General features: G+C 47.1%; 1 protein-coding gene across 1 annotated transcript in view; it reads right to left on the bottom strand.

The window, feature by feature from the left end:
* Positions 1 to 26,853, bottom strand: part of XPNPEP3 (X-prolyl aminopeptidase 3) — a 301,518-nt gene that overhangs the window by 121,019 nt on the left and 153,646 nt on the right. Inside the window, exon 7 of the mRNA XM_075321922.1 lies at positions 23,926 to 24,011. Within this exon, the coding sequence (XP_075178037.1) occupies positions 23,926 to 24,011 (86 nt within the window). The remainder of the gene's footprint in view (positions 1 to 23,925; positions 24,012 to 26,853) is intronic.

Here is a 26,853-nt window from a genome sequence, read left to right as displayed (position 1 = left end):
GCTACCTTTCCTCTCACTCTCTCCTAGATCCTTTACAGTCTGGCTTCCGCCTCTACACTCAACAGAAACTGCCCTCGTCAAAGTGAGCAATGATCTTCTGACAGCAAAACAAAATGGCGACTACTCCCTGCTTATTGTTCTTGACCTCTCTGCAGCCTTCGACACTGTTGACACTATCTCCTTCTCTCTATGCTCCATTCCATCAGCCTAAAGGACACCATTCTTTTGGTTCTCTTCCTATCTTCTGGCTGCTCATTCAGCATAACATTTGCTGGCTTCCCATCTTTAACTCTTCCTCTCACTGTTGGGGTCCCTCAAGGTTCAGTCCTTGACCCTCTTCTTTTCTCACTCTACACTGCCCCAATTGGACAGACCATCAGTAGATTTGGCTTCCAGTACCATTTTTATGCTGATGACACACAACTATACACCTCATTCCCTCACCTCACCCCTGCTATACTATAGAACACCAATGACTATCTGTCTGCAGTTTCCAACATCATGTCTGCTTTGTATCTGAAACTTAACCTTCCCAAAACTGAACTACTTCTATTCCCTCCGTCTTCTAACCTCCCTAAACTCGATATCTCCCTCTCTGTGTGCGGCACCACGATAACACCTAGTCCACAGGCTCGCTGTCTGGGTGTTACACTTGACACTGATCTCTCCTTCACCACCTATATACAATCTCTCGCCCACTCTTGCCGTCTGCACCTGAAGAACATCTCTAGAATCTGCCCCTTTCTCACCATGGAAACAACAAAAACCCTCACCGTGGCCCTGATCCATTCCCGCCTTGATTACTGCTATTCTCTATTATTTGATCTCCCCCTAACTAGACTCTCTCCTCTACAGTCCACCCTTAAGGCTAGGTTCACACACTGCATTTTTTTTAAGCTGCGTTTTTGTGGGAAAAAAAGCACAAAAACGCACCCGCGGCAAAAAAACGTGGGTGCGTTTTTACCGCGATTTGGTGCGTTTTTTGCTGCGATTTTGCTCACTGCGGTTTTATGCGTTTTTTTTTTATCAGTGAACAATGCCATTAAAGATTGTTGAAGAAAAAAAAGAAAAAAAAAGTCTGATGTCATTTCCTTCTTCAATATGTTTTTCATTCTCCACTAGTGTATGCAGGAGAGCAGACAGCTGCAGAACTACAAGGCTCAGCATGCTCCATCCAGGACTGTATGCTGGAGAGAAAGGCAGGGCGAGCAGAACTACAAGGCTCAGCATACTCCATCCAATAGTGTATGCAGGAGAGCAGACAGCAGCTGCAGAACTACAAGGCTCAGCATCCTCTATCCAGGACTGTATGCAGGAGTTTTTTGCCCCACAAAAAAATGACATGGGCTTCGCCATATTTTTATATGCTAGCCAGGTACAGCAGGCAGGTACAGGCTGCCCCCAACCCCCAGCTGCCTATTTGTACCCGGCTAGGAACCAAAAATATAGAGAAGCCCCTTTTTTTTTAATTATTTCATGAATTTCATGAAATAATTTTAAAAAAAAAATGACGTGGGCTTCCCCCAATTTTTGATTCCAGCCAGGTACAACTAGGCAGCTGTGGATTGAAATCCGCAGTGCAGGGTGCCCATGCTTTCTGGGCACCCCCGCTGCGGATTGCAGTCCGCAGCCACCCCAGAAAATGGCGCTTTCATAGAAGCGCCATCCTCTGGCGCTGTATCCAACTCTGCCAGCTGCCCTGGTGACGGGTGGCTTGCTGGGTAATCATGGGGTTAGGGCTAGCTGTATATTATCAGCTAGCCCTAAGCCCGAAATTCATGGTGTCATGCCAATATTAGACATGGCCACCATGAATTTCTAGTAAAGATAAAAAAAAACACACAGAAAAATATTTTTATTAGCAATAAAACACAACACAATTAGTGACTGCATCTTTATTGAAATAAAGAACTCCCCTCCGCAGTAATCCTGGGTCAAGGGTCCTGCGCCGTCCAATCCGGATCAAATATCATCTGATCGGTTTGCTGGAAGGATCAAGGATGTGAATCACATGACACAGCAGCTGAATGTATGAAAGCCGTTTATACAATCAGCTGAAGCATCAGTGCAAAAAAAAAAAAAAAAACTCACTTATGTGCTGATTACCGGCAGCTCCTGGAGCGGAGTCTGATCCCGTCTGATCGCTGCAGGAGCTGCCGGTAATCAGTGATGAAGTCTCCTAACGGCATCAGCTGATAGGTGAAGCCGGCTGGGCGCCGGCATCACCACGAGACTTACGATCAGCTGACGCGTCTGGTGACCGCCAGGTCCTGCAGCCATCGGACGTGCCCGGGGACACTGCACACAGCAGGAGAAGCGGTACCGGGAGAGGAGCTGGGAGCGGACATGGCACCGGGAGTCTGCAGACAGGTGAGTATGACATTTTTTTTTCTGCTGTTCACTTTTGATTTCACAGCTGCCTCCACCTCCCGCCAGGCCATGGCGCCGCACGGGAGCAGACATGCACAGAACGCTAGGTGGACGCAGCGGTGACGGTACTGGGAGGATTCACGCTTCTGTGTTTACTGAGAGAAGGAATCCTCTTCCTGTACATGTCACTTTACTACCCACCCCTTGCGTTTATAGCTGCGTTTTTAGTCATAGAAACGCACTAAAACACAGCTATATTTGCAATTTGCGTTTTTCATTGCATTTTTGAACATTTCATTGAACTCAATGGGTGGAAAACGCAGTGAAAAACGCAGAAATAATTGACATGCTGCGTTTTTGTGTGCAGCACAAAAACGCAGCTAAAAAAAACGCTGTGTGCAGACAGCAAAAATGAAAACTCATAGACTTTGCTGGGGAAGCAATGTCACAGCGTTTTCTGAGCAAAAACGCATCTGAAAAACACGCAAAAACGCCGCGAAAAACGCACTGTGTGAACTTACCCTAATGCTGTAGCCAGGGTCACCTATCTGGCTAACTGTGACTCGGATGCTTCTGATCATTGCACTGGCTGCCCATATATCACAAGACATAATTTAAATTGCTTGTTGTCACCCATAAAGCTCTCCGCAGTGTGGAACCCACATATATATCCACCCTCATCTCTGTCTATCACCCTACCCGTTCTCTATGCTTTGCAAGCGACGTCCGACTAATATCTACAATAATTCGAACCTCCCACTCCCGGATCCAAGACTTCTTCCGAGCTGCACCAATGCTTTTGAACGCTCTACCCCAAGAAACTAGGACGAATCACAACTTACTCAGTTTCCGACACTCTCTAAAAAACTGATTTTTGTGTACTCACCGTAAAATCGCTTTCCCTTAGCCATCATTGGGGGACACAGGACCATGGGTGTTATGCTGCTTATCCATAGGAGGACACTAAGTAGATGCAAAGATGTTCGCTCCTCCTCTGCTGTACAGTGGGTGCTGTGTCCCCCAATGATGGCTAAGAGAAAACGATTTTACGGTGAGTACACAAAAATCCGTTTTTCTCTGAAGCCTCATTGAGGACACAGGACCATGGGACGTCCTAAAGCAGTCCCTGGGTGGGAAAACAATAAAAAACGCAACCCAAGGACTAGGAACCAGTCCCGGATAGCCAGGAACGCCTACTGAGATAGGTGCTCTACTGTCGTTTTCAGAATTTTCCTACCTAGGTTCGCCTCAGCCGAAGCCTGGGTATGGACTTGGTAATGCTCTGAAACAGTATGTAGGCAAGACCAGGTCGCAGCCTTACACCTCTGTTCCACTGAAGCCTGATGCCTAATGGCCCAAGAGGCGCCAACTGCTCGCGTGGAATGAGTCCGCAGCCCACTAGGAATGGGCTTGAGTTGCAAGCGGTAGACCTCCTGGATCGCAGAGCGAATCCAGCGAGCCAGCATTGCCTATGAAGCTGCCTATCCTTTCTTAGACCTTTCAGGAATGACGAACAAGGAGTCCATGTTTCTACAGAGGCTGTCCTGGATACGTAATATCTGAAAACCCTCACAAGGTCTAGCGAACGTAGAGACTTATCAACCCTATGGACTGGGTATAGACAAAAGGAAGGCAGAACTATGTCCTCGTTCAAATGAAACGGGGAAGTAACCTTCAGAAGAAATGTGGAAGGGGGCGTAGAACCACCTTATCCTGGTGAAAGATCAGAAAGGGTTCGCGGCAAGAGAGTGCTGCCAGTTCCAAAACTTGTCTGATGGACGTAATCTCCACTAAGAATGTTATCTTCCAGGAGAGAAGAGCAAGAGATGATTCCTTAAGAGGTTCAAAGGGGGACCTCTGGATACCGTCCAAAATGAGATTGAGGTCCCATGGCTCCAGCGACCGTTTGTACGGGGGAACTAGATGGGAAACGCCCAGGAGGAAGGTCTTGACTTGCGGATTGCAAGCTAAACGGCATTGATAGAATATTGAGAGAGATGAAACCTGCCCCTTAAGGGAGCTGAGGGCAAACCCCTTTTGCAACCTGACTGCAAAAAAAAAAAAATCAAAAAGGGAAAGTTTTCCATGTACGGTGGTAAATACAGGTTGAAGGCCGGCTTTCGGGCACTGATCATGGTGGAGATGACCGCGGGAGAGAATCTCGCTCTTGTTAAAGTCTAGGTCTCAATGGCCAGGCCGTCAGCTTCAGGGCTCTGGGATGCTTAAGAGGTGCCATGAGCAATTGTACTAATTCGACGTCCCAGGCGCGCCTGGACCAGTCCAGTGCTGCTATTAGTATCACCGGAACTTCTTCTGCCTTGATCTTCCTGATTACTCACGGCAGCAGGGGCAGAGCTGGAAATATGTAAAGTAGACGGAAGCGACTTCAGGAGGAGACTAGAGCATCAGCGCCAATGGACTGTGGATCACGTGACCTGGCTAAGAACGCAGGTACCTTTGCGTTCAACCTTGAGGCCATTAGATCCACGTCTGGTGTGCCCCAGCGAGTGCAGATGTGTGGGAACACCTCTGGGTGGAGAAACCACTCTCCGGCGGCCAGGCCTTGGCGACGTAGAAGGTCCGCCGTCCAGTTCTCTACTCCCGGTATGTGTACCGCTCAAATCACAGACCCCGTCAATTCGGCCCAGGTAAGGATCCTGGGGAGCTCGAGATAAGCTGTCTTGCTGCAGGACCTCCCTGACGATTGACAAAGGCCACAGCTGTTGCATTGTCCAATTGGACCCGAATCAAACGACCTGCTAGCAGATGGGGGAAAGGACCTGAGCGCGAGAAAGGTCGCGCTGATTTTCAGGATGATTTCTGGGAAGGGAAGACTCCTGGGGCGTCCAACATCCCAAAGCAGTGTGGAGCCAGTACGCTGCTCCCCAGCCTAAGAGGCTGGCGTCCCTGGTCAGGAGTAGCCAGTCCACTTGGGAGAGAAAATCTCCCTCTCGATATGGAAGAGGGCTGAAGCCACCAGAAAAGCGCATACCTCACTGAAGGTGTCAGGTGAAAAATTCGTCCAAGGAAAAAAGGGGCTCTTGTTCCAGGGCAGCTAGAAGCGCCAGCAGCAGTGGGCAGTGGTGTGGCTAAGCAAGTGGCACTGCCTCTATAGCCGCCGCTATCCTACCTAGCACTCTCACACTGAATAGTATGGAGCGAGAGACGTACGTAGAAGGCTGTGTACCGCCTGTTGTAGAGCGGTCGCCTTGTCTTGAGGGCGAAATATCAAGCCCCAAAGGGTGTCCAGGGACATGCCCAGGAAGGTGACGAATTTCGACGGGACCGGGGATGATTTGACTGGAGTCAGAAGCCACCCTAAGCGGGATAGGGTGCCCACAGAGATCTGCACGCTGGTTGAGCCCTTGATGAGGTCATCCAAGCAAGGCAGAACAGCCACTCTCCTGGCGTGAAGGGCACTCATGGCGGCCGCCATGACCTTGGTGAAGGACGTTGGTGCTGTGGCAATGCCGAGGGTAGGGCTATAAATGAAAAAAGAAGTCCTGAACCGCAAACGGAGGAACTTTTGGTGATCTGGGGTGATGGGTATGTGCAAGTACGTGTCCCTGATAGCTATGGAGGCAAGGAATTCTCCTTCGACCATAAAGGTAATAATGGACCATAGGAACTCCATTCTGAATCTCCTTACGTGCACATGTTTGCTCAGGTGTTAGAGGTCCAGGATGGTTCGAACTGACTCGTCCTTTTTTGGGGACCACAAGAGGTTGGAATAGAAGGCCTTGAACCTATCACCATCCGGAACAGGTACCATCACCCCCGCCATTTGGAGGGAGTGGATTGCTGAGGAGAAGGCCTCGCAGTGTTTTGGAGCCTTTTGGAGGGGTTTGAGAGAAAAGACCGACCCGGGAATCGGGTCCGGAATTCAATGTGGTAACCGGAAGACACAGGGTGTCGCACTCATTTGTGGTCTGAGGCGGCAGCCCAGATGGAGGAGGATGAGACTCCTCGGTCTTTGTCTCGACTGCCAGGACGAGGTGGACTCGGGAAGGGCTGAGAAGGTCGGGCCCTACGTGTCTAGTAAAAAAAACATCCTGGGCTAGAGTTGAGGGAGGGAGGTACTCTTTTCCTCCCGTGGTGTCAGGAAAAAGAGCTTGTCCAAACGATCGCCAAACCATTGGTCTGGAAAGGAGCACTGTGAGAGGCTTGTTAGGGACCAAGTCCGCTCTCCATTATCGGAACCAGAGGGCCTTACGTATGGCTATGGTATTTGAGGCGGCAAAAACTGCGCAGGTAGCAGCGTTGAGGGAGGCCTGCATGAGGTACTCTGCCGCCGCAGCAATGTGAAGTGTTACATCTGTGAGGGTCTGAGGAAAACTGGTATTCCTGGTGCCTGTGCGACCCACACGGAAGGAGAGAGGGACCCGCGGCCTCAAGGCGGAGCGATCGAGCTGCTCCACTTGTCTGTCTGTCGGGTCCTTGAAGGAGGATCCATCAAGTAAAAGACAGGAGGGTCCTTCAGGCAAGCGGGAAGCCGGGTGAGGGTCCACCGAGGCCGGATCGGCCCAGCCCTTAGAGACAGCTAAGCCAAAGGGGTACCGGGACTCCATATGTTTACAGATACCGAAGCGGCGTCAAAATTTATTTATTTTTTTTTGAGGTTTCTTCACCCTTTTAAAGGAGACCACAGGGTCAGTAGTAGTGGATGGGAGATCTTCCACATGCAGAGTTTGGTTGGTTGCTGCAATAAGGGAGTCCATCGCAGCTTGATCGCTCGGGGAGGTTGAAACCAAGGAATCATCCTGGTACAAACCTCATTCCCCTTCGTCCAGCTCCTCAGAGACAGCGGAACATGTGAGAGAACTCCATCTGTGTACCCCCAAGGAAGAACCCTGGGGGTCATGCCCTTTTTCTGATCTGCAACCGGTGAAGCAGAGGGCTGATTCTTATCAGAAGGACCATCTATAAAGGTGTCCTCAGGCCGCTTCTAGGGGCCCCGAGGGGTGTGAGGACTATGTTGCATAGCCAGCACCGGGTTCTTGGAACTGTGCCCATTCCGGGGGACTGGGAGCCATAGGCTCTGGGCTGGCAGCGGTTGCTGCAGTGGTGGCAGGAAGGGGGGGTTGGGAGCTACAGTGGCACCGGACTCACGGAAGGAAGAGGTGCTATCAAGCCCTAGTAGTTCAGTGTGGCAGGTAGTGCAGGCTGAACATTAGAAGTCTTATAGCTGTTACTGTAGTTGTGCAGGGCATAAAACATGTGACTGCAGCCGTAGCTTATCGCGTGTCAGAGGGGGCGGGGCTTAGCTCCGACAAGAACGTCGACATGAGGAAATATAATAAAATGGTGGGAAGGGACTCCCCTTCCCCCCTCCAGCCCTGCACAACAACGGTGGACAGAAAAAACCTCCATAAGTGTACCGCAGCTGCGGGTGCACTGAGTCCTGGGATCTCTCCCCCTCTCCCCGCCACAGGTGGAATGCTATGCAGGAGTCTGCAAACAGCCCATGTAAATTCAAACAGTGACCTCTGCTCCAATTCATGTCAGGGAAGAGTCCTCAGGTAAAATTCCTGTCAGGGAGGATTCCTCAGGTAAAATTCCTGTCAGGAAGGATTCCTCAGGTAAAATTCCTGTCAGGAAGGATTCCTCAGGTAAAATTCCTGTCAGGGAGGATTTCTCAGGTAAAATTCCTGTCAGGGAGGATTTCTCAGGTAAAATTCCTGTCAGGGAGGATTCCTCAGGTAAAATTCCTGTCAGGGAGGATTCCCCAGGTAAAATTCCTGTCAGGGAGGATTCCTCAGGTAAAATTCCTGTCAGGAAGGATTCCTCAGGTAAAATTCCTGTCAGGAAGGATTCCTCAGATAAAATTCCTGGCAGGGAGGATTTCTCAGGTAAAATTCCTGTCAGGGAGGATTTCTCAGGTAAAATTCCTGTCAGGGAGGATTCCTCAGGTAAAATTCCTGTCAGGGAGGATTCCCCAGGTAAAATTCCTGTCAGGGAGGATTCCTCAGGTAAAATTCCTGTCAGGGAGGATTCCTCAGGTAAAATTCCTCTCAGGGAAGATTTCTGTCAGGGAGGATTCCTCAGTTAAAATTCCTGTCAGGGAGGATTCCTTAGCTACAATTCCTGTCAGGGAGGATCTCACCTCAGCTCCAGTGTGGAGATTCTGACGCCTGCTGTGTCTGGTCACACTTGGTGCAGAGCGTGTATCGACTCAGAGCCTGCCAGAGGGACTGAGGAAGTTTGTTATCGGCTCTGGAAAATCGGTGCCATCAGACACGTCGTCCAGTGAGTAACAGCCCAGGATCCAGCGTCGCAGGAGGGGGTTCGGGGAGGCAACACTCCGCGTTCCCGCCTGTTGATGGTTTGGGGAAATCGGTCCCCGAAGGAAACCGTCGCCCTCTAAAAACTAAAAATTCTGGCTGCAGTAGTCTGCAGAGATGTGCCTCTACACAGACACTAAGCTAAAACTGAAGTAGCCTGGCTTGGCCAGGGGGTGTATACTGCAGAGGAGGAGCTAACATCTTTGCATCTAGTTAGTGTCCTCCTATGGATAAGCAGCATAACACCCATGGTCCTGTGTCCCCCAATAAGGCGTCAGAGAAACACATCTTTTTAGGGTGGCCTATCATACTCCCAGGGGCGGGCTGGCCAGGGGGGCGGGGGGGCAGATGCTCCCAGGCTGGGGCCTCAGGAGCTGTTTCGGGCCGCCCAAAAGTCTCTTGATTTTGACCGCGCACTGTATATTTAAACTTGTAAAAGTGCCCGCCGGCCGCATCCCAGGACAGCAGACACACCCACACTGCACATGGTGGGTAGCGTCTGCTGTTCTCACCTCACCCAGCGTGCCTGCGGCAGGAGAGAAGTCTGTGAGCAGGCAGGAGTAGGTCGACTCCGCACAGGGCCGGGAGGCAGGAGGTCTCTGATGTTCCCCTACTGACGAGGTGACAGGACCCGGCTCACTTTCTGCTCCTGGTATGGTACACAGCAGCTGGCTGCAGTCGCTCTATCTGAAACACACTCTGATGTACAGGTGAACTTTGACACAGATCTGGTCATTGTCAGTGGGAGTCATTGGCTCCAGCCTCACAAGATCTATGTTTAAGATGGCTACAGCAATAACTCACAGTGAGGGTATAGAGACTGCAGGCATGAGAGCACAGAATCCTGCACGGTCTGATCCTCAGCCTGGCTCCAGGACATCATATAATATAAAGTATAAAGACCCAGATACTACAGCATGTGAGGTCCTGGTGTAGGTATCAGATCAGTCACTGCACAAATCATTGTATATCTGTGCACAGTATAACACAGCCAGTGTACACATTGTTATATACATTCTGATGTCTGTAGCCACTGTAAAGTATATACACTAATCTGAATACTGGCTGTACTGTACACCCTTCACCATCTGATATCTGTGCATAAATGTGGTCCAAAATTTGACCCAGGGCCCCCACCAGCATGATAGTCAATGTATAGGCCCAATCCTATAATAAGGTCCCCCGTCTGTAACAACGTGTCTGTCCTGGGCACTGTATGTAATAACGTCCCCATCTCTCGGCCGCTCTCTGATAGATCCAAAGACAAAAGCGGGGTTTACACGCTGCAACATTGCTAGCATCGGCTAGCGATGTCGAGCATGATAGCACCCGCCCCCGTCGTACGTGCGATATTGTGTGATCGCTGCCGTAGCGAACATTATCGCTACGGCAGCTTCACACGCACTTACCTGCCCTGTGACGTCGCTCTGGCCGGCGAACCGCCTCCTTTCTAAGGGGGCGGTTTGTGCGGCGTCACAGCGACGTCACACGGCAGGCGTCCAATAGAAGCGGAGGGGCGGAGATGAGCGGGACGTAAACATCCCGCCCACCTCCTTCCTTCCGCATTAACGGTGGACGCAAATAAGGAGATGTTCCTCGCTCCTGCGGTGTCACACACAGCGATGTGTGCTGCCTGCTGGAACGAGGAACAACATCGCTAATAAGCATTACACGATTTTTTATTTCAGGACGACCTCTCCGCGGAAAACGATTTTGACCGCTTTTGCGATCATTTAAAGTTGCTCAAAAGTGTCACACGCTGCGATATCGTTAATGACGCCGGATGTGCGTCACAAACACCGTGACCCAGACGATAAAACATTAACGATATCGTAGCGTGTAAACCCCGCCAAAGACTCCCATAAAAATACAATTAATTTTACTTTATTACATAATACTCATAAAAAACATTAAAATCAATAGGAGATATGATAATTGATATAAAAAAGACACCAGGGCAGTAAATATAAACAAGTGTTATTACAGGCTGATAAATTGACGGAATTATGCGAGGTATGTAAAGATTATACAAAAACTTAGCAAGAGATTTATAATATAGTTGGGTTGGTCTCCTGATGAAATAATATAAATATGCCTATTTCAAAATACAATCAATGTCAAAAATACATATAAAAATTTGATTAATGGAGAAAATACACCAATAAAAATTCAATAAGGATATGTGTAAAATAGCATGATATTAATGCGGTCACTACAACACATTAAGCTGCAGACAGGGAAAACGCTGGCAGCCCCCTAACTCCACGGGCCTCGTCATGGTCTCTCGCTCTGCTAGCATGATCGTTATGCCCCTGCAGATAATATATACAGATATTATATACAGGATAATATTCGGCCAGTATAATATCTGATGCTCTGTAGTTATCGCATATTGTTTACGAATACAGGTGTGAAAATCTATTAGCAGGACCATGGTCCAGCAGCCACATCAGTAGTCCGTGGCCACCAGATGAGGAGCCTGTAGACCACTTCCTACATGCCAGCATCTGCTCCTTTTTTGATTTGCAGTGCTGTGACTCATATATGACATCAGGCCAGGTTACAAATTAGAGGGAACCTGTCAGGTCCCATATGCACCCAGAACCACAAGCAGTTCTGTGCATATTGCTAACCCCTGCCTAACCGTCCCTGTATACACTAACATAGATAGAGAGATCTGTATATATAAAGTATTTCTAAAGATCTTTTATCTTATGTTAATGAGCGAGGGGACTAGTCCCCTGGGCGTTAGTTCCCTTGGCTAGTCACCCCCATTAGCATGTAAGTACAGCCCTGTGGGATCCTGTGGGTGTGCTAACATGCTAATGAATATGCAGCGTTACAGGATGATGTCACTCACCTCTCCGCTGCAATCGCCGGCCGACACCGGATTTAGGCTCAGTGCGCATGACCCCGGAGTTTCGGTCATGCGCACTACTTAATTTTGAAGCCAGGACGCATACACCTGGCTTCATAGTATGCATGACCTAAACTCCAAAGTCATGTGCACTGAGCCAAAATTCCCCGTCGGACGTGATGGCGGCGGAGAGGTGAGTGAAATCATCCTCTGACGCTGCACATTCATTAGCATGTTAATGTGTCGCCCCAGGGATGCTGATCCTCTTCAGGGATGCCACAGGACTTCTTCAGTGTGGCAACAGATACTTTTAGTTTTTGTATATGTCGTGACGCCACTCACGGCTTGCGGTCAGGGATGTGGATGACCGCCACTGCAGATTTTATGAGCGACTGAGGCTGATGGAGTCTGCAGTCAGATGATGTAGCCTCCCGTGACCGAGGCAGGCCCTAGCGTGAGCGCGCGTATGTCCTAGCAATCGCCTTTGCTCCACCACAAGACTGGCTCTCCTCTCTTCCTGACAACCTCTGCACTCTAGCTCTTAGCCTCTCCGCTCCACCCCTTGATGAGATTTGAAAGCTAGCCCCCTCTGGAGACTACCCAAGGGTCCCATCTACTGGTGTGGGAGACCTGGTTGCTATGTGTCTGTCATTCTGGCCCTTAGAATTACCAGGAAGTACTGTCCCAGCATGGGTGCAGTACTCAGTGGTGCCTGACTGGGTCAGGGGCGCCACATTAGCACGCCCTCAGGGGCCCACAGGGGCATACTAACATACTAATGGGGGCGACTGGCCGGGAATGAACATCCAGGGGACTAGTCCCCGAGCCATTAGCATACGATAAAAGATCTTTATAAATCCTTTTTCTATTTCTTTATCTATGCTAGTGTATACAGAGACGGCTAGGCAGGGATTAGCAATATACAACCAGAACTGTTCGTGGTCCTCTGTGCATATTGGACCCGACAGGTTCCCTTTAAATAAAAAGCCAAGTATGTCAGTAGGTAGGAGGGTTCACAGGGCCACAGAATACTGACTTTTTCCTCTAACCTCACTTTCTATGTATACAAGCCATATATCCTCCTATATACAGACATCTGATGTTATATACAGATAATATGCGGCTGGTATAATATCTGATGTCTGTACTCATATACCATCAAATATTATCCCATATATGACATCCGATGTCTGTAGTCATAGCAGATCATACACCCTCCTGTATACTTGATGTAATATACTATGTACAGACATCCTATGGCATATACTGTATTATATGTGACTGGTATATCCTATACTATGACATTTTTCCATTGGCGAAGAGTTTGTATACATTGGTGACTTGGTGGTGCTAGTATGTTTGGGAAAACAAACACAAAAAAGGTGTTCAGACATCCAGTAACCATGCAGTACTTATGTGTGACACCTTTACTGCAGGTATATGCTTTACTGCACTTCCAAAAACAGGTCCCTGGCTTAACGATAGTAACACAGAGGCATAATGTGCACTATGTCTGACCACGGCAATCTATGGCTCTGTAGAGCGGGACCTTTTCATTCCTTTTCTGTGTTGTTTTTTTTTTTTTTTTACATGTACTCACTTGGTCAATTGGTGCGACTGTAATGTGAACAAACCCTAGGCTGAAGTCACACAGTATTTCCAGATGTAACCAGGTCCACTTCAAAGAAATGATATACGCTTTAAAGAACTCCACCAACCCCCCAAACATATGTGTGTGTAGTGTAATGTCAGTGTGTTACTATACTCCCCTTCCTCTGTCTTCTCCAGTTTCCAGCGTCGTTCTGCGCCTCTTGTGAGTCACGTGACAGTGATTCATACTCTAAGAGAAGAAGGAAGAAAACGACCAAAAGTCCTATTTATTACAACCACATATTAGTTTTATTGATAAGAGACAGCAGATAGACACCACAGTGTTTGATTAAAAACAATCTCAAAAATAACTTTTTGATAATGTTTTTAATCAAACACTGTGGTAGGACTTTTGGTCGTTTTCTTCCTTCTTCTCTTAAATTTAAAATACGATTGTCCTTGGATTGTCCATTGATATCCACAGATTTACTACTATAGGTATTAGCCTAGTATAACATGAATTAAGAGCAATCATGTGGGTAAATCAATTGCCAATTATATGCATATGAGTGATTCATACTCTCCAGATAATTCTAAGCCTGATCAGAAGTAACCTTTACAATGTAAGTCTGTGGGGCCTCGTTCTGGGCCTTTTGCTGACCAACCATAGACTTACATTGTAAAAATTACTTCCAGGTGATGCAGAGCACAGGGCACAGTCTGCAGAGTGGTGATGTCACTGAGAAGAGGAGCAGAGTGCAGTGTGACCCGGAGAGTCTGCAGAGCGGTGATGTCACTGAGAAGAGGAGAAAAACTATGCTGGATACGAGAAAGTTAAAAAATGCAATAGATTTTTCCACAGCGTTTTTAAAGCCTTCTGGTGAATAAAACTAATTTTATTAAACATGTACTGTGGACAAACCGCACATGTAATCAACACCCTAAAAATAACATAAAAATACTGAAAAATGGGCATGTTTATTGCCAAGAAAGTAGATTTTGACTGCTGAGAAAAAAACACAGCAAAAACACTGCATGTGAATATAGTCTGAGCTTGGTTTCGGTGCCATATCTGTGTAGTAGTAGACTTGGTTCTTTAAAGACTACTTTGATCAGATTCTCACATGCACATGTTGAGTATTTGGTTAGTTTTTACCTCAGTTTTGTAGTTAAAACTAGGAGTGGGTGATAAATGCAGCAGTGGTGACGTCTTTCTATTATACTTTTCCTCAGAATGTTCCACGTGTGATTTTGACTTAAATGTACTGAGGTAAAAAGCAGCAATACTCAGCGTGTGCATATGGGCTATGTAGTTGTAGTATTATTTCTGTGTAATATCTGTGTAATAAGTACAGATGAGCGAACCGGCCGTGGTTCGGCTCGAGTTCGGTTCGCCGAACGGAGGTCTCGTTCGAGTTCGGTTCGGCGAACCACTTGAACCGCATAGGAAACAATGGGAGGCAATCACAAACACATAAAAACACCTAGAAAACACCCTCAAAGGTGTCCAAAAGGTGACAAACAACTCACAACACAACACAAACACATGGGAAAGTGACAAGAACAAATTCTCATGCGAAAACAAAATAGCGTTACAAGGAAAAGAGGATGAGACACAGATATAGGCATGGCATGCCCTTCTAAAATCATGTAAAACACCGCAAGGTTACTCCAAGCGGAGTCTCCCTTTTTTCCAAAAATTGGGCCCCACACACACCCACCCCTTCAGTGGCAGCACTTGTGCCCCAGTTGTACACTTCACAGGTAGATTTGCATCAAGCACATTCAAAAATACGCCATACTTAACCGTCCCCAGGATGACACTGGGGTAGGTAGCAAAGTCTTTGCTGAACCATGACTTGTTCATCTTGGATCATTTTTAAAAACACTGTAAGCAAGGGTTACTCCAAGCGGAGTCTCCCTTTTTTCCAAAAATTGGGCCAGACACACACCCACCCCTTCAGTGGCAGCACTTGTGCCCCAGTTGTACACTTCACAGCTAGATTTGCATCAAGCACATTCAAAAATACGCCATACTTAAGCTGGTGTCACACACAGCGACAACGACGTCGCTGCTACGTCACCATTTTCTGTGACGTTGCAGCGACGTCCCGTCGCTGTCGCTGTGTGTGACATCCAGCAACGACCTGGCCCCTGCTGTGAGGTCGCAGGTCGTTGCTGAATGTCCAGCTTCATTTTTTGGTCGTCACTCTCCCGCTGTGACACACACATCGCTGTGTGTGACAGCGAGAGAGCGACGAAATGAAGCGAGCAGAGGGAGCAGAAGCCGGCGTCTGGCAGCTGCGGTAAGCTGTAACCAGCGTAAACATCGGGTAACCAAGGGAAGACCTTTACCTGGTTACCCGATATTTACCTTCGTTACCAGCCTCCGCCCTCGCTGCCAGTGCCGGCTCCTGCTCTGTGCACATGTAGCTGCAGTACGCATCAGGTAATTAACCCGATGTATACTGTAGCAAGGAGAGCAGGAAGCCAGCGCTAAGCAGTGCGCGCGGCTCCCTGCTCTCTGCACTGTGACATGTAGCTGCAGCACACATCGGGTTAATTAACCCGATGTGTACTGTAGCTAGGAGAGCAAGGAGCCAGCGCTAAGCGCGGCTCCCTGCTCTCTGCACATGTAGCACAGCGACGTTATGATCGCTGCTTCTGCTGTGTTTGACAGCTAAGCAGCGATCATAACAGCGACTTACAAGGTCGCTGTTACGTCACCGAAAATGGTGACGTAACAGCGACGTCATTGTCGCTGTCGCTTAGTGTGACACCAGCTTTAACCGTCCCCAGGATGACACCGGGGTAGGTAGCTAAGTCTTTCCTGATCCCAGCTCTGTTCATCTTGGATCATTTTTAAAAACAATGTAAGCAAGGGTTACTCCAAGCGGAGTCTCCCTTTTTTCCAAAAATTGGGTCCCACACACACCCACCCATTCAGTGGCAGCACTTGTGCCCCAGTTGTACACTTCACAGCTAGATTTGCATCAAGCACATTCAAAAATACGCCATACTTAACCGTCCCCAGGATGACACCGGGGTAGGTAGCAAAGTCTTTGCTGAACCATGATTTGTTCATCTTGGATCCTTTTAAAAAACACTGCAAGCAAGGGTTACTCCAAGCGGAGTCTCCCTTTTTTCCAAAAATTGGGCCACACAGACACTCACTCCTTCAGTGGCAGCACTTGTGCCCCAGTTGTACACTTCACAGCTAGATTTGCATCAAGAACATTAAAAATCCACAAGCATTTACTCTCTAGACTTGTTGTCTCTGGTGGCCTTGCAAAGGATGGTCTAAAAAAATTATGAAAAGATTCAATAAAATTGCTGTTACCAGCACCAGATACGATGCTGCTGGTACGGGTAGACTGTTGAAGATGACGAGACCGTCACATGTTTGTCAAGTTACAACTGGGAGATTCACTCCCTGCACCAGGGTTGTTTGGTGGAAAAGCCGAGCTAAGATCGAGTAACAGCTTTTGCTGATACTCCTGCATACGTGCGTCCCTTTCTATGGCTGGAATTATGTCACAAAATTTGGACTTGTACCAGGGATCTAATAGTGTGGCAAGCCAGTAGTCATCATTACTTCTAATTTTGACAATAGGAGGGTCATATTGGAGGTAGTGCAGCAAGAAGGCGCTCATGTGTCTTGCGCAGCCATGCGGACCAAGTCCACGCTGTGTTTGTGGCACAGAGGTGCTAACCGTTCTTTCTTCCTCTGACATCTCCCCCCAACCTCTTTCAACTGAAATTTGGTCTCCCTCATCCGCTGAGTCTTCCATGTCCATGGACAGTTCGTCCTCCATTTCTTCATGTTCTCCTGCACCTTCCTCAACATTTCGCATGCTACCATGCGCCCTTGTTGATCCCTCTCCCCCATGGTCCCATGCCTGCCGCGTTGGTGATGATGAACGTCTGGACCTTGGTGATGTTGTTGTCTCTTGCGCATATGAATCCTCCTGTAGTTCCTCCCCTTCCTGTTGTCCAACCCCCTGACACCGAATAGTGTTTAGCGTGTGCTCCAGCATGTAAATGACTGGAATTGTCATGCTGATAATGGCATCGTCAGCGCTAAACATATTCGTCGTCATGTCGAAACTGTGCAGAAGGGTGCATAGGTCCTTAATCTGAGACCACTCCATCAGGGTGATCTGCCCCACCTCTGCATCTCGTTGGCCCAGGCTATACGTCATGACGTATTGCACCAGGGCTCGACGGTGCTGCCACAGTCGCTGTAACATGTGGAGAGTCGAATTCCAGCGTGTCGGCACATCGCATTTCAGGCGATGAACCGGCAGGCCAAAAGACTTCTGGAGCGATGCAAGTCGCTCAGCAGCGGTGGTTGAACGGCGGAAGTGAGCAGATAGTTTTCGTGCCCTGTTCAGAAGGCCATCTAGGCTGGGATAGTGTGTTAAAAATTGCTGGACAACAAGGTTCAACACGTGAGCCATACAAGGCACGTGTGTCACCTTGCCTAGGCGAAGGGCCGCACCCAGGTTTGCAGCATTGTCGCACACGGCCTTACCAGGCTGCAGGTTGAGTGGAGACAACCATTTATTAAACTCAGTCTCCAGAGCTGCCCACAACTCAGCCGCTGTGTGACTCTTATTTCCAAGACATTTCAAGCTGACCGCCTGATGCCGTTGCGCTCTGCTGTCAGCATAGTAATGAGGGGTGCGTGATTCCTTCTGCACAGTTAGAATGCTGGTGGCCTGACCAGGCAGGCTTGGAGCGGAGGTGGAGGACCCAGACGAGGTGGAGGAGGCAGAAGCAGTGGCGGAACTAGGACAGACAGAGGATTGACACACAAGTCGTGGGGACGGCAAGACTTGTGCAGCAGATCCTTCACCATCTATCACCATAGTTACCCAGTGCCCTGTCAGCGACATGTAACGTCCCTGTCCATGCTTACTGGTCCAAGTATCGGTGGTGAAATGCACCCGTTCACACACAGAGTTTCTCAAGGAAGCTGTGATGTTGTGTGCGACATGCTGGTGTAGCGCAGGCACACCTTTCTTAGAGAAGTAGTGGCGACTGGGCATCTGGTACTGGGGAACAGCGACAGACATAAGGTCTCTAAAATCCTGTGTGTCCACCAGACGGAAAGGCAGCATTTCGGTAGGCAAGAGTTTACAGAGGGATAAAGTCAACCTCTTCGCTTTGTCATGGGTCGCAGAAAATGGCCTTTTATTTGGCCGCATTGCAGCACGGTGAGCTTCCCACTGGGACATATGATATTTATTCATGTGACGATTCATGGAAGAAGTTGTCATACTGCTGAGGTTTTGCCCTCTACTAACAGAATCACGACAAATTTTACAGATCACATAATTTGGGCGATCTTTTGCTATGTCAAAAAAGGACCAGGCTAGGCAAGGCTTAGAGGGCATGCGATCTGCTGATCCACCCCGACTAGTGCTCAGAGGCAGAGTGGTGGCTGAAGATGCAGTTGTAGACGTGCTACCAGTACTCCGACTCTGTCCAGGAAGGCGCAAGGTAACTTCGTCATCAGTTGCATCCTCCTCTACCGCCTCTGTTGACCTCCTCGAGTGCCTGACTGTGGGTTGACAGTAGGTGGGATCTAGAACTTCCTCATCAATTGTTGTGTTTGCACTCCCCTCACCTTCAGACCGAGCCTCTTCTTGCCCTGACCGAATATTTAAGTTGTCATCCCAATCTGGTATCTGCGTCTCACCATCATCACTATGTTCCTCATTGTCTATAACAACAGGTGTTACAGTTTGTGAATAAGGGTCAAGATTATGCTCAGAAACGTGGTCCTCGCGGCCTGAATCAGAGTCACAAAGGTTCTGGGCATCACTGCAGACCATTTCTTGGTCTGTACTCACTGTAGCTTGGGAGCACATCTCTGATTCCCAGGCTATAGTGTGACTGAACAGCTCTGCAGACTCAGCCATCTCAGTTCAACCATACTGTGCAGGGCGGATGGAGACTTCAGAGCTGGGAGAAAGCAAGTGTGATTGGGATGACAACTCAGAGGACAGGTGTTTGTTGGATGCGGTAGTTGAGCTGGCGGAGAGGGCACTTGTTGGACCACTTGAGATCCATTCAAGCATTTTCTTTTTTTGGCCATCATCTACCTTTGTTCCAGTTGTTCGTGTCCGTAAAAAAAGGGAGCACATCGGATTGCCCACGGTAAGTAGTAGACATCCTACTTTTGCTGGTCTATCTTCAGCAGATGTTAATGGAGCTTTGCCACCTTCCCCACGGACAAACCCTTTTTTTCCTTTTCCAACACGCCTCTTCCCCTTTCCACCAGCATCTGTCATTTTGCCACTCATTTTGATTGCGACAAGATTGTGGACTTAAAATGTAGTAGTAAAAATTGAGAGGTGGTGTAGATTGCAGCGGTGGTCTATCTTTATTAACAGAAGAATAAAGAACAATAACTATCCCTGACAATGCAACTACGGTCCTTAAACTGGCAGCATAGTTTGCTATTAGAATGGCTTAGTAACAATGAGTTTGAGTGTGCAATGCAGAGGTGCTGCAAATAGATTTGCACTAGTGGGACACTAATGGAAGTCTAACAGCCACTTTTAGGATGCCACTAAGTTTCCTCAGTGTTTGCTAGTATAATGGCTTAGTAACAATGAGCTTGAGTGTGCAAAGGGCAGGAGGGTACAGTGGCAGGGTTGTGGGTCAGTGTACAAGAAAGGAAGCCTCACTTTCTATCCCTCCTAATGGGGAAATGCAGCGAGGAAGTCCCTGAGCTTAGCTACACAGACGCTGTTATCTTCTGTAGCTGTTAAAATCTGTTTCCACGGACCTGACTGTCACCTATGGCGCTGAGCCTGCTGTTATTAGCCCTTACAAGGGCTAATAGAAACTTCTATCCCTATTCTGTATAGCGCTGTGTGTAGAGCGTACACAGTAGTATCGGAGACAGGAGCTACGCCAGCGGTGACTGATACCCAGACGCAGAAGGCAGATAATGGCGTCCGGACGGGCAGATACCCGTTTTTATAATGCAGGGACATGTGACATGGACATCCTATCACACATGCCGTTGCTTCTCTGGCTAAAAGTCCACTTAGCTGTGTGTGTGTCTGGGATTGGCTGACATGCTGGCCCGCCCTACTACACGCGCGCGCCATTATCCCAGCAGCAGTGATCTGAATGCGCTGTTCCCGCACACTATACGCTGAGTGACTTACACTATTACAGCGGAAAGCCAGCTAGTAATTAGCTTGGCTTTTTGCTGCTAGAACCATTCTCGAACGTAACTAAAACTATCGAGCTTTAGCAAAAAGCTCGAGTTCTAGTTCGATCTAGAACAGCCCCCAAAATCACTCGAACCGCGAACTGGAAAACCACGAACCGCGCTCAACTCTAGTAATAAGTATCAGATCTTTGGTGAGGATGTTTCTGTATAGGATCTGATATATTGAGCCCACCTCAATGATGAATTTCATACTGAAAACATAATAAAGATGGGCCGCTGATCATGGGCCACTGCTGTGTGCTTGCCCCCCAGGCTAAAATTTGCCAGCCAGCCCCTGCATACTCCCTAATCAAATTCAATTCACATAGTCCCTCCATGACTTCTCAAAACATAACTCCCTGTTAAACTTCATCGCACTCAAAAGCATCTCAAAGTTTTGGCTGACTGGTTCAGGCAGCCTTTATCTATCCCCCATTTCTTTGAAATGGTTGGATTGTCATTGTAAATAAGCACTTGTAAATTGTCCCCCCCACCTCAATGTAGATTGTAAGCTCTCACGAGCAGGGTTGTCTTTTTTGCTCTAATCATTGTATTTTCTATAACTGTTACTTGTTTGTATATGAACTTTCTGAATTTTAAAGCGCTGCAGAATATGTTGGCGCATATTATTATTATTATCCACTGAGGTGAGCATATATGATATCTACATTTCCCTTTTTTCTCAGATACAACCCATTTTGCTGTTTCTCCCTCCTGGCAGTGATTGACATTGGCATTTACTACATTATATGGTAAAATAAAATGTGTCATTTAAAACTACAACTTGGTCTGCAAAAAAACAAGCCCTCATACAGCTATGTGGATGGAAAACAAAAAGTTTTTTAGAAGGGAAGGAAAAATTAAAAAAACAACAACAAAAGGCACAAAAATAAAAACTGCATTTTTAATTAGTTAAGGAGGTAACTACAAGTTCCTATCCCAATATGTAGTAGGTGTAATAATAATAATAATAATAATAATAATAATAATGTTAGGAAATACCTCTAATTAGAAATATAGTATAGCTCTCCTGATTAGCTATGTCACTTACCTCACGTGTATGGCATTACAGTAGTTTAGGTATCCATGGTTACAACCATGAGCAACTGTCTCTAGAAGTGTGGTCATAACCATTTCTAATTGGAGGTAGTTGCTAATATTATATTATTACGCCTGCTACATATTGGGATATAATCTTGGAGATGGGAATACCCCTTTAAAGTAAGGGATACTTTGCACACTACGACATCGCAAGCCGATGCTGCGTTGTCGAGCGCGATAGTCCACGCCCCCGTCGCAGCTGCGATATCTTGTGATTGCTGCCGTAGCGAACATTATCGCTACGGCAGCTTCACATGCACTTACCTGCCCTGCGACGTCGCTCTGGCCGGCGACCCGCCCCCTTAGGAAGCGACGTCACACGGCAGGCGGCCAATAGAAGCGGAGGGGCGGAGATGAGTGGGACGTAAACATCCCGCCCACCTTCTTCCTTCCTCATTGCAGCCGTGACATAGGTAAGGAGATGTTCCTCGCTCCTGCGGCTTCATACACAGCGATGTGTGCTGCTGCAGGAACGAGGAACAACAGCGTACCGTTGCTGCTGCAAAATTATGGAAAATGTCGGACCCTACACCGATCATACGATAACGACGCTTTTGCGATCGTTAATCGTATGTAAAAGGATTCACATACTGCGATGTCGACAGCGATGCCGGATGTGCGTCACTTTCGATTTGATCCCACCGACATCGCACCTGCGATGTCGCAACGTGCAAAGTACCCCTAAAGGGGGCTTTACACGGTAGCGATATCGAGCGTGTAAGTACCCGCCCACGTCGTGCATGCGATTGTTTGTGATCGCTGCCGTAGCGAACATTATCGCTACGGCAGCGTCACACATACTTACCTGGTCGTCGTCGTCTCTGTGACTGCCGAACAATCCCTCCTTCAAGGGGGAGGGGCGTTCGGCATCACAGCGACGTCACCGCAACGTCACTAAGCGGCCGGCCAATCAAAGCGGAGGGGCGGAGATGAGCAGGATGTAACATCCCACCCACCTCCTTCCTTCCGCATTGTGGCCGGCGGCAGGTAAGGAGACGTTCCTCGCTCCTGCGGTGTCACACACAGCGATGTGTGCTGCCGCATGAGCAATGAACCACCTGGATAAACAACCCTTACCGATTTTTGAGTTTGGGACGACCTCTCCATGGTGAACGATTTTCACCATTTTTGAGGTGGCTGGTCAGTGTCACACGCTGCGATATCGTTAATGACGCCGGATGTGCGTCACTAACAACTTGACCCCGACGACAAAACATTAACGATATCGTAGCGTGTAAAGCCCCCTTAAGAGTTAAATTGTAGTGTTGAGTACATATCTGAACCACTTGTATGTACTGTACATACGGTATTTACCATGATCAAGTTGCATTTTTTATAATGGTAGAATCAATACAGGCTGCATACCGCCATAAGTCGTTCACTGCAATGGCTGCACAGTATAGAGCAAGTAAAGTTTTGGCGAGCAATTTGCTGAACAATGTGGATCCCCAGATGCATCTAGATGCAGATTACCGTGGATACACAAATGCTTTTTACCTGACAAATGGCCCATGGAAAACACACCTATTTTCCAACCAAACTCACTATTAGGCTGGAGTCACACAAGCGAATGGCATCGGATGCGATATACTAATGACCCCCGGCTTCCGTTGTGCTGCGAGCGTGAGCAGAGTGTTATTATACTGTGATCCCATCCTGTGATCGGATTACATCTGCGGAGAAGAGGGAGGGATTCATCTCTTCATCTCCACCATTGTCAGATGATGTGATTATTGCACTACACTCGGATATCATCCGAGTGCAGTCCGATGTTTCACTCGCACGCATAGACTTGTATGGGTGCGAGTGACACATCTCTCGCTGACAATCGCAGCATGCTGCGACTTTTCTTTCATCCAGAATCTGGATGAGAAAAAAAACTGACGATCTGCTCTCTCATTGACTAACATTGGTCTGAGTCAATTGTGAGATTTTCTCGCATTGCACTGGTCCGATTCATACAGTCGTGTGAGCGTACCCTTATTTAAAGTAAATGTTAAAGTATCACAACACAAACTAGATGATTACATAGATCTCTTAGAATTGATGAAGCTGGTGTACTTTTTTTAAACTCGTTTTATTGTAGGATAAGTATGACATAGTATCAGCAATCAACTCAGCAATTTGTACATAGAAGATAAAAGGTGAACGTTTGATGGTTGAAGCTGGTGTACTTACTTTGAAAATCAATGTCATAATGGCTGTATGAATTTGAAATTTCCAAAGATTTTGTGAGTTCAGCTAGAGCCTTATTAAATTCTCCTTTCAATACTAGACCTTACAATTTTCAGAGTTGGTTATATAGTCTGAGATATAGTTTCCAAGTAAGTTTATCAGCCTCATCAGGACTAAAAAAATATTTTTAAACGTTTATGAACTTTGTATTGTAAAATTTGATGATAGATTCACTTTAAATAACGTGCATATTTTCTTGCAAATTTTCAAATGGTAAAATATGTTTTTTTCTTAGAAATACATGCCTTTGTACTCACTTGCCATTCACCGGCCATGTTCGGGTAATGTCACTGACATAACAGGATGCTTCACAGCCACCATCCAACAGAACCATCTCACCCGCCTGACAAATAAATAATAAGGTTTTTAACACCTGCAATCAGTAATAGCACTTACTCCTTCAATGCTCTCTATACATAAGAAGGTTGTGAACTGATAAAGGACGATTAGGCCAGAATACAATTTAGGACTTCCTTACATGAGACTCAATTTTCCTAAGAATAATTGACCCATGTAAGGGCCTACAATCCCCATTAAACTTTGATTATGCCATTTTCTATGAATATGTCATTTTTTGCTACTGTTATTATGTTTACTCTATAAGTTTGAAGTTGTTGGAATATATTACTATTTAATGGGAATTTGTCAGCAGGTTTTTGCTATGTAAGCTGAAGACAGCATGCTGCAAGGGTTAACACATAGGATTCAGTGATGTTTGTCTTGTCACATCTGTTGTTTATTTGCCATGTTTGTTTCAGCAGCAGGACCCTTATCATTGCAGGACTACAAAGCCACAAGCAGGGCAGTCTGATATGTCTCCTGCTGTCATTGACACCTCACTGTCAATGTACAATCTCTATACAGAGCCTAGTTTGGGCCGGACAGCCCTGCTACATGACTAAAGCTAAAAGTTCTGATTGTGCCAGAACGGCTGCACCCAGTAATCTAAGTGATACACTGGTGGATTCAGAATCTCTTTGCCTACATTATGTTGCTCTCAGATAAGGTAGCAAAAACCCGCTGGCAGATTCCCTTTAAGTAAATAAAAATAAAAGTACTGGCCTTAATCAAAGGGTTAACCTGCTTGACAATAGAAAAAAAATATTTTAAAACGAAGTAAGCGAGCTACTGGTAGAGCAGCAGGCTCGTCGTAGCCTGTCACAGGGAAAAAATACATAATTTAACACAAACCTTGTGGGCTCCAGGAACGCTACAGGCCGGAGGGTCCTGTGTACTACCAACGCATCACAAGGAGTTTACAAGGGATCTTCATCATAGACTCTAATGAATTTATTGTATTAAACGGACCTCCCTCATTCAGGATTATACATCATGCAGGACAAAAACTATAAAGAAAAGTAGCCATAGACAAATATCCAATAAAATATCATTTTATTTAATAAATTGAAGCATTAAAATGTAAATCATGCAAGGAAATCAATGAAAAAATAGGAGGACACCACACCATCTTTTACTGTATTTACAAGCAGATAATATACTGTTTTATACCCGTATGTGGGTATTTATTTATATATAAAGAAAACATTTTTTGTACTTGTCCTGCTTATATTGACCCTGCTGGGCCTTGTGGTGTCCTCCTATTTTTTCATTGATTTCCTTGCATGATTTACATTTTAATGCTTCAATTTATTAAATAAAATGATATTTTATTGGATATTGGTCTATGGCTACTTTTCTTTATAGGTTTTGTTGCTTCAGTGGCTTGATTTTGTGATGTTTAATTTTTGATTGGCAACACATTTAGGTTTTGATCATGCAGGACAAGTACGGACGTTCTCATTATTTTATCTACTGGACGACCGGTCTCAGTAACTTATTTTGTCATGTCGCTGTAAGGTACACGCTTTGTTAACATCATGTTTTCAGGTCCTAAGCTGATTAATAATTGTGCGGCAAATCCCGGGATATGAAGATGAATTATGACTCCAGTCATAATCCCTCATCACTCCCTGGCAGTGCCCCCTCCCTTCTTGTTCTCAGTGTTCCACTTACACCTCCATGGCCATGTCCTGTGATATGGAAATGAGGTGGTGTGGGAACAATGGACACAGGATGACTCCCTGCCGTCACCCTGTAACAAGAGTTGTATCTCATTAGCAAGGCTATGGAACTAGCTAGACAGAACGACTCCAGTAAAAAATGGTTCATATCTCGCAAGCCATATTTCCGATAAATATGGCAACCATAAAAATGGTGTCTCCGCATGCAGACGATGCCGGCACACCCTTTTTATGGGAGCAGGACATTGGGAAATGCCCCAGGCGTGATATCAGCCAATGGGGAACTGGCAGACAGGTCATGAGTCCCCTCGTTCTGTAGCTAAATTCATAACTGTCACAATGAGAGCATTGGCGTCCGCCTACGACGCTCCCAGGCAAAGTTATGGCCCATATTCCATGTTGTGGATTTTGTCCATAACTCCAGCCAGGGGTGGAGCAGTGCTCCCTCTGAGGTCACGAAGGTAGGAGGGGACCTGGATCTGCCCAGGTTGATAACCCTACTTCGGCCATTTTCCAGCGTTCTTTCGCTGGGGGCACGTGTAGGAAACATCTGTGGGAGTTCCTGGAAACCTGGTCTACAGCGCCCCCCTGTGGCCAGACGCACAAGGTAACTGATTGAATTGCATACCTGTTTGAAAACCATGCTTTATCTGTAACTGTACTCTGACATATGTATATTCTGTAGATTCCCTATTGTATATATTGTAGTTTCTAGTGTGCTTTAGGCTGATTAAATTATATAATTAATCTTGGGCTGTTCTGTTATCTCGATCTTGAATCCCACGTCTGTGTGTTCGGCTAATAGTTACCGTGAAGCGGTTGGTGGCAGCGAGTTGTGCCAAGGATTATTGTGGGGAGGCCAGTGAGATTCGGGGAGATTTTATATATTCCGCCCGCGGAGGTCGGGGGAATATATACCCTACTCTCACCGGGGACCCTTCAATAATCGGCATAAGTAGTATAGCGGCCTCCTTGCTTATTGTCGGGCAATTCCATAATTGGCCTGACTATAAGAGGGGCGCTAGAGAGCGCGTCACGTGCTCTGTCTGTCGGTCGGGAGGTATAAAGGAGGGGTGACCCCCACTTGTTACCCCCCGATTGTGACGTACTGGTAGCCAGCGCGGGGGATTTCTGAGTGACCCCCCCGGTGGTTTGTGACAATAA

This window comes from Anomaloglossus baeobatrachus, chromosome 8 (genome assembly GCF_048569485.1).
Source record: "Anomaloglossus baeobatrachus isolate aAnoBae1 chromosome 8, aAnoBae1.hap1, whole genome shotgun sequence".
Taxonomy (NCBI): Eukaryota; Metazoa; Chordata; class Amphibia; order Anura; family Aromobatidae; genus Anomaloglossus; species Anomaloglossus baeobatrachus.
This window is presented reverse-complemented; position numbering and strand designations above follow the sequence as displayed.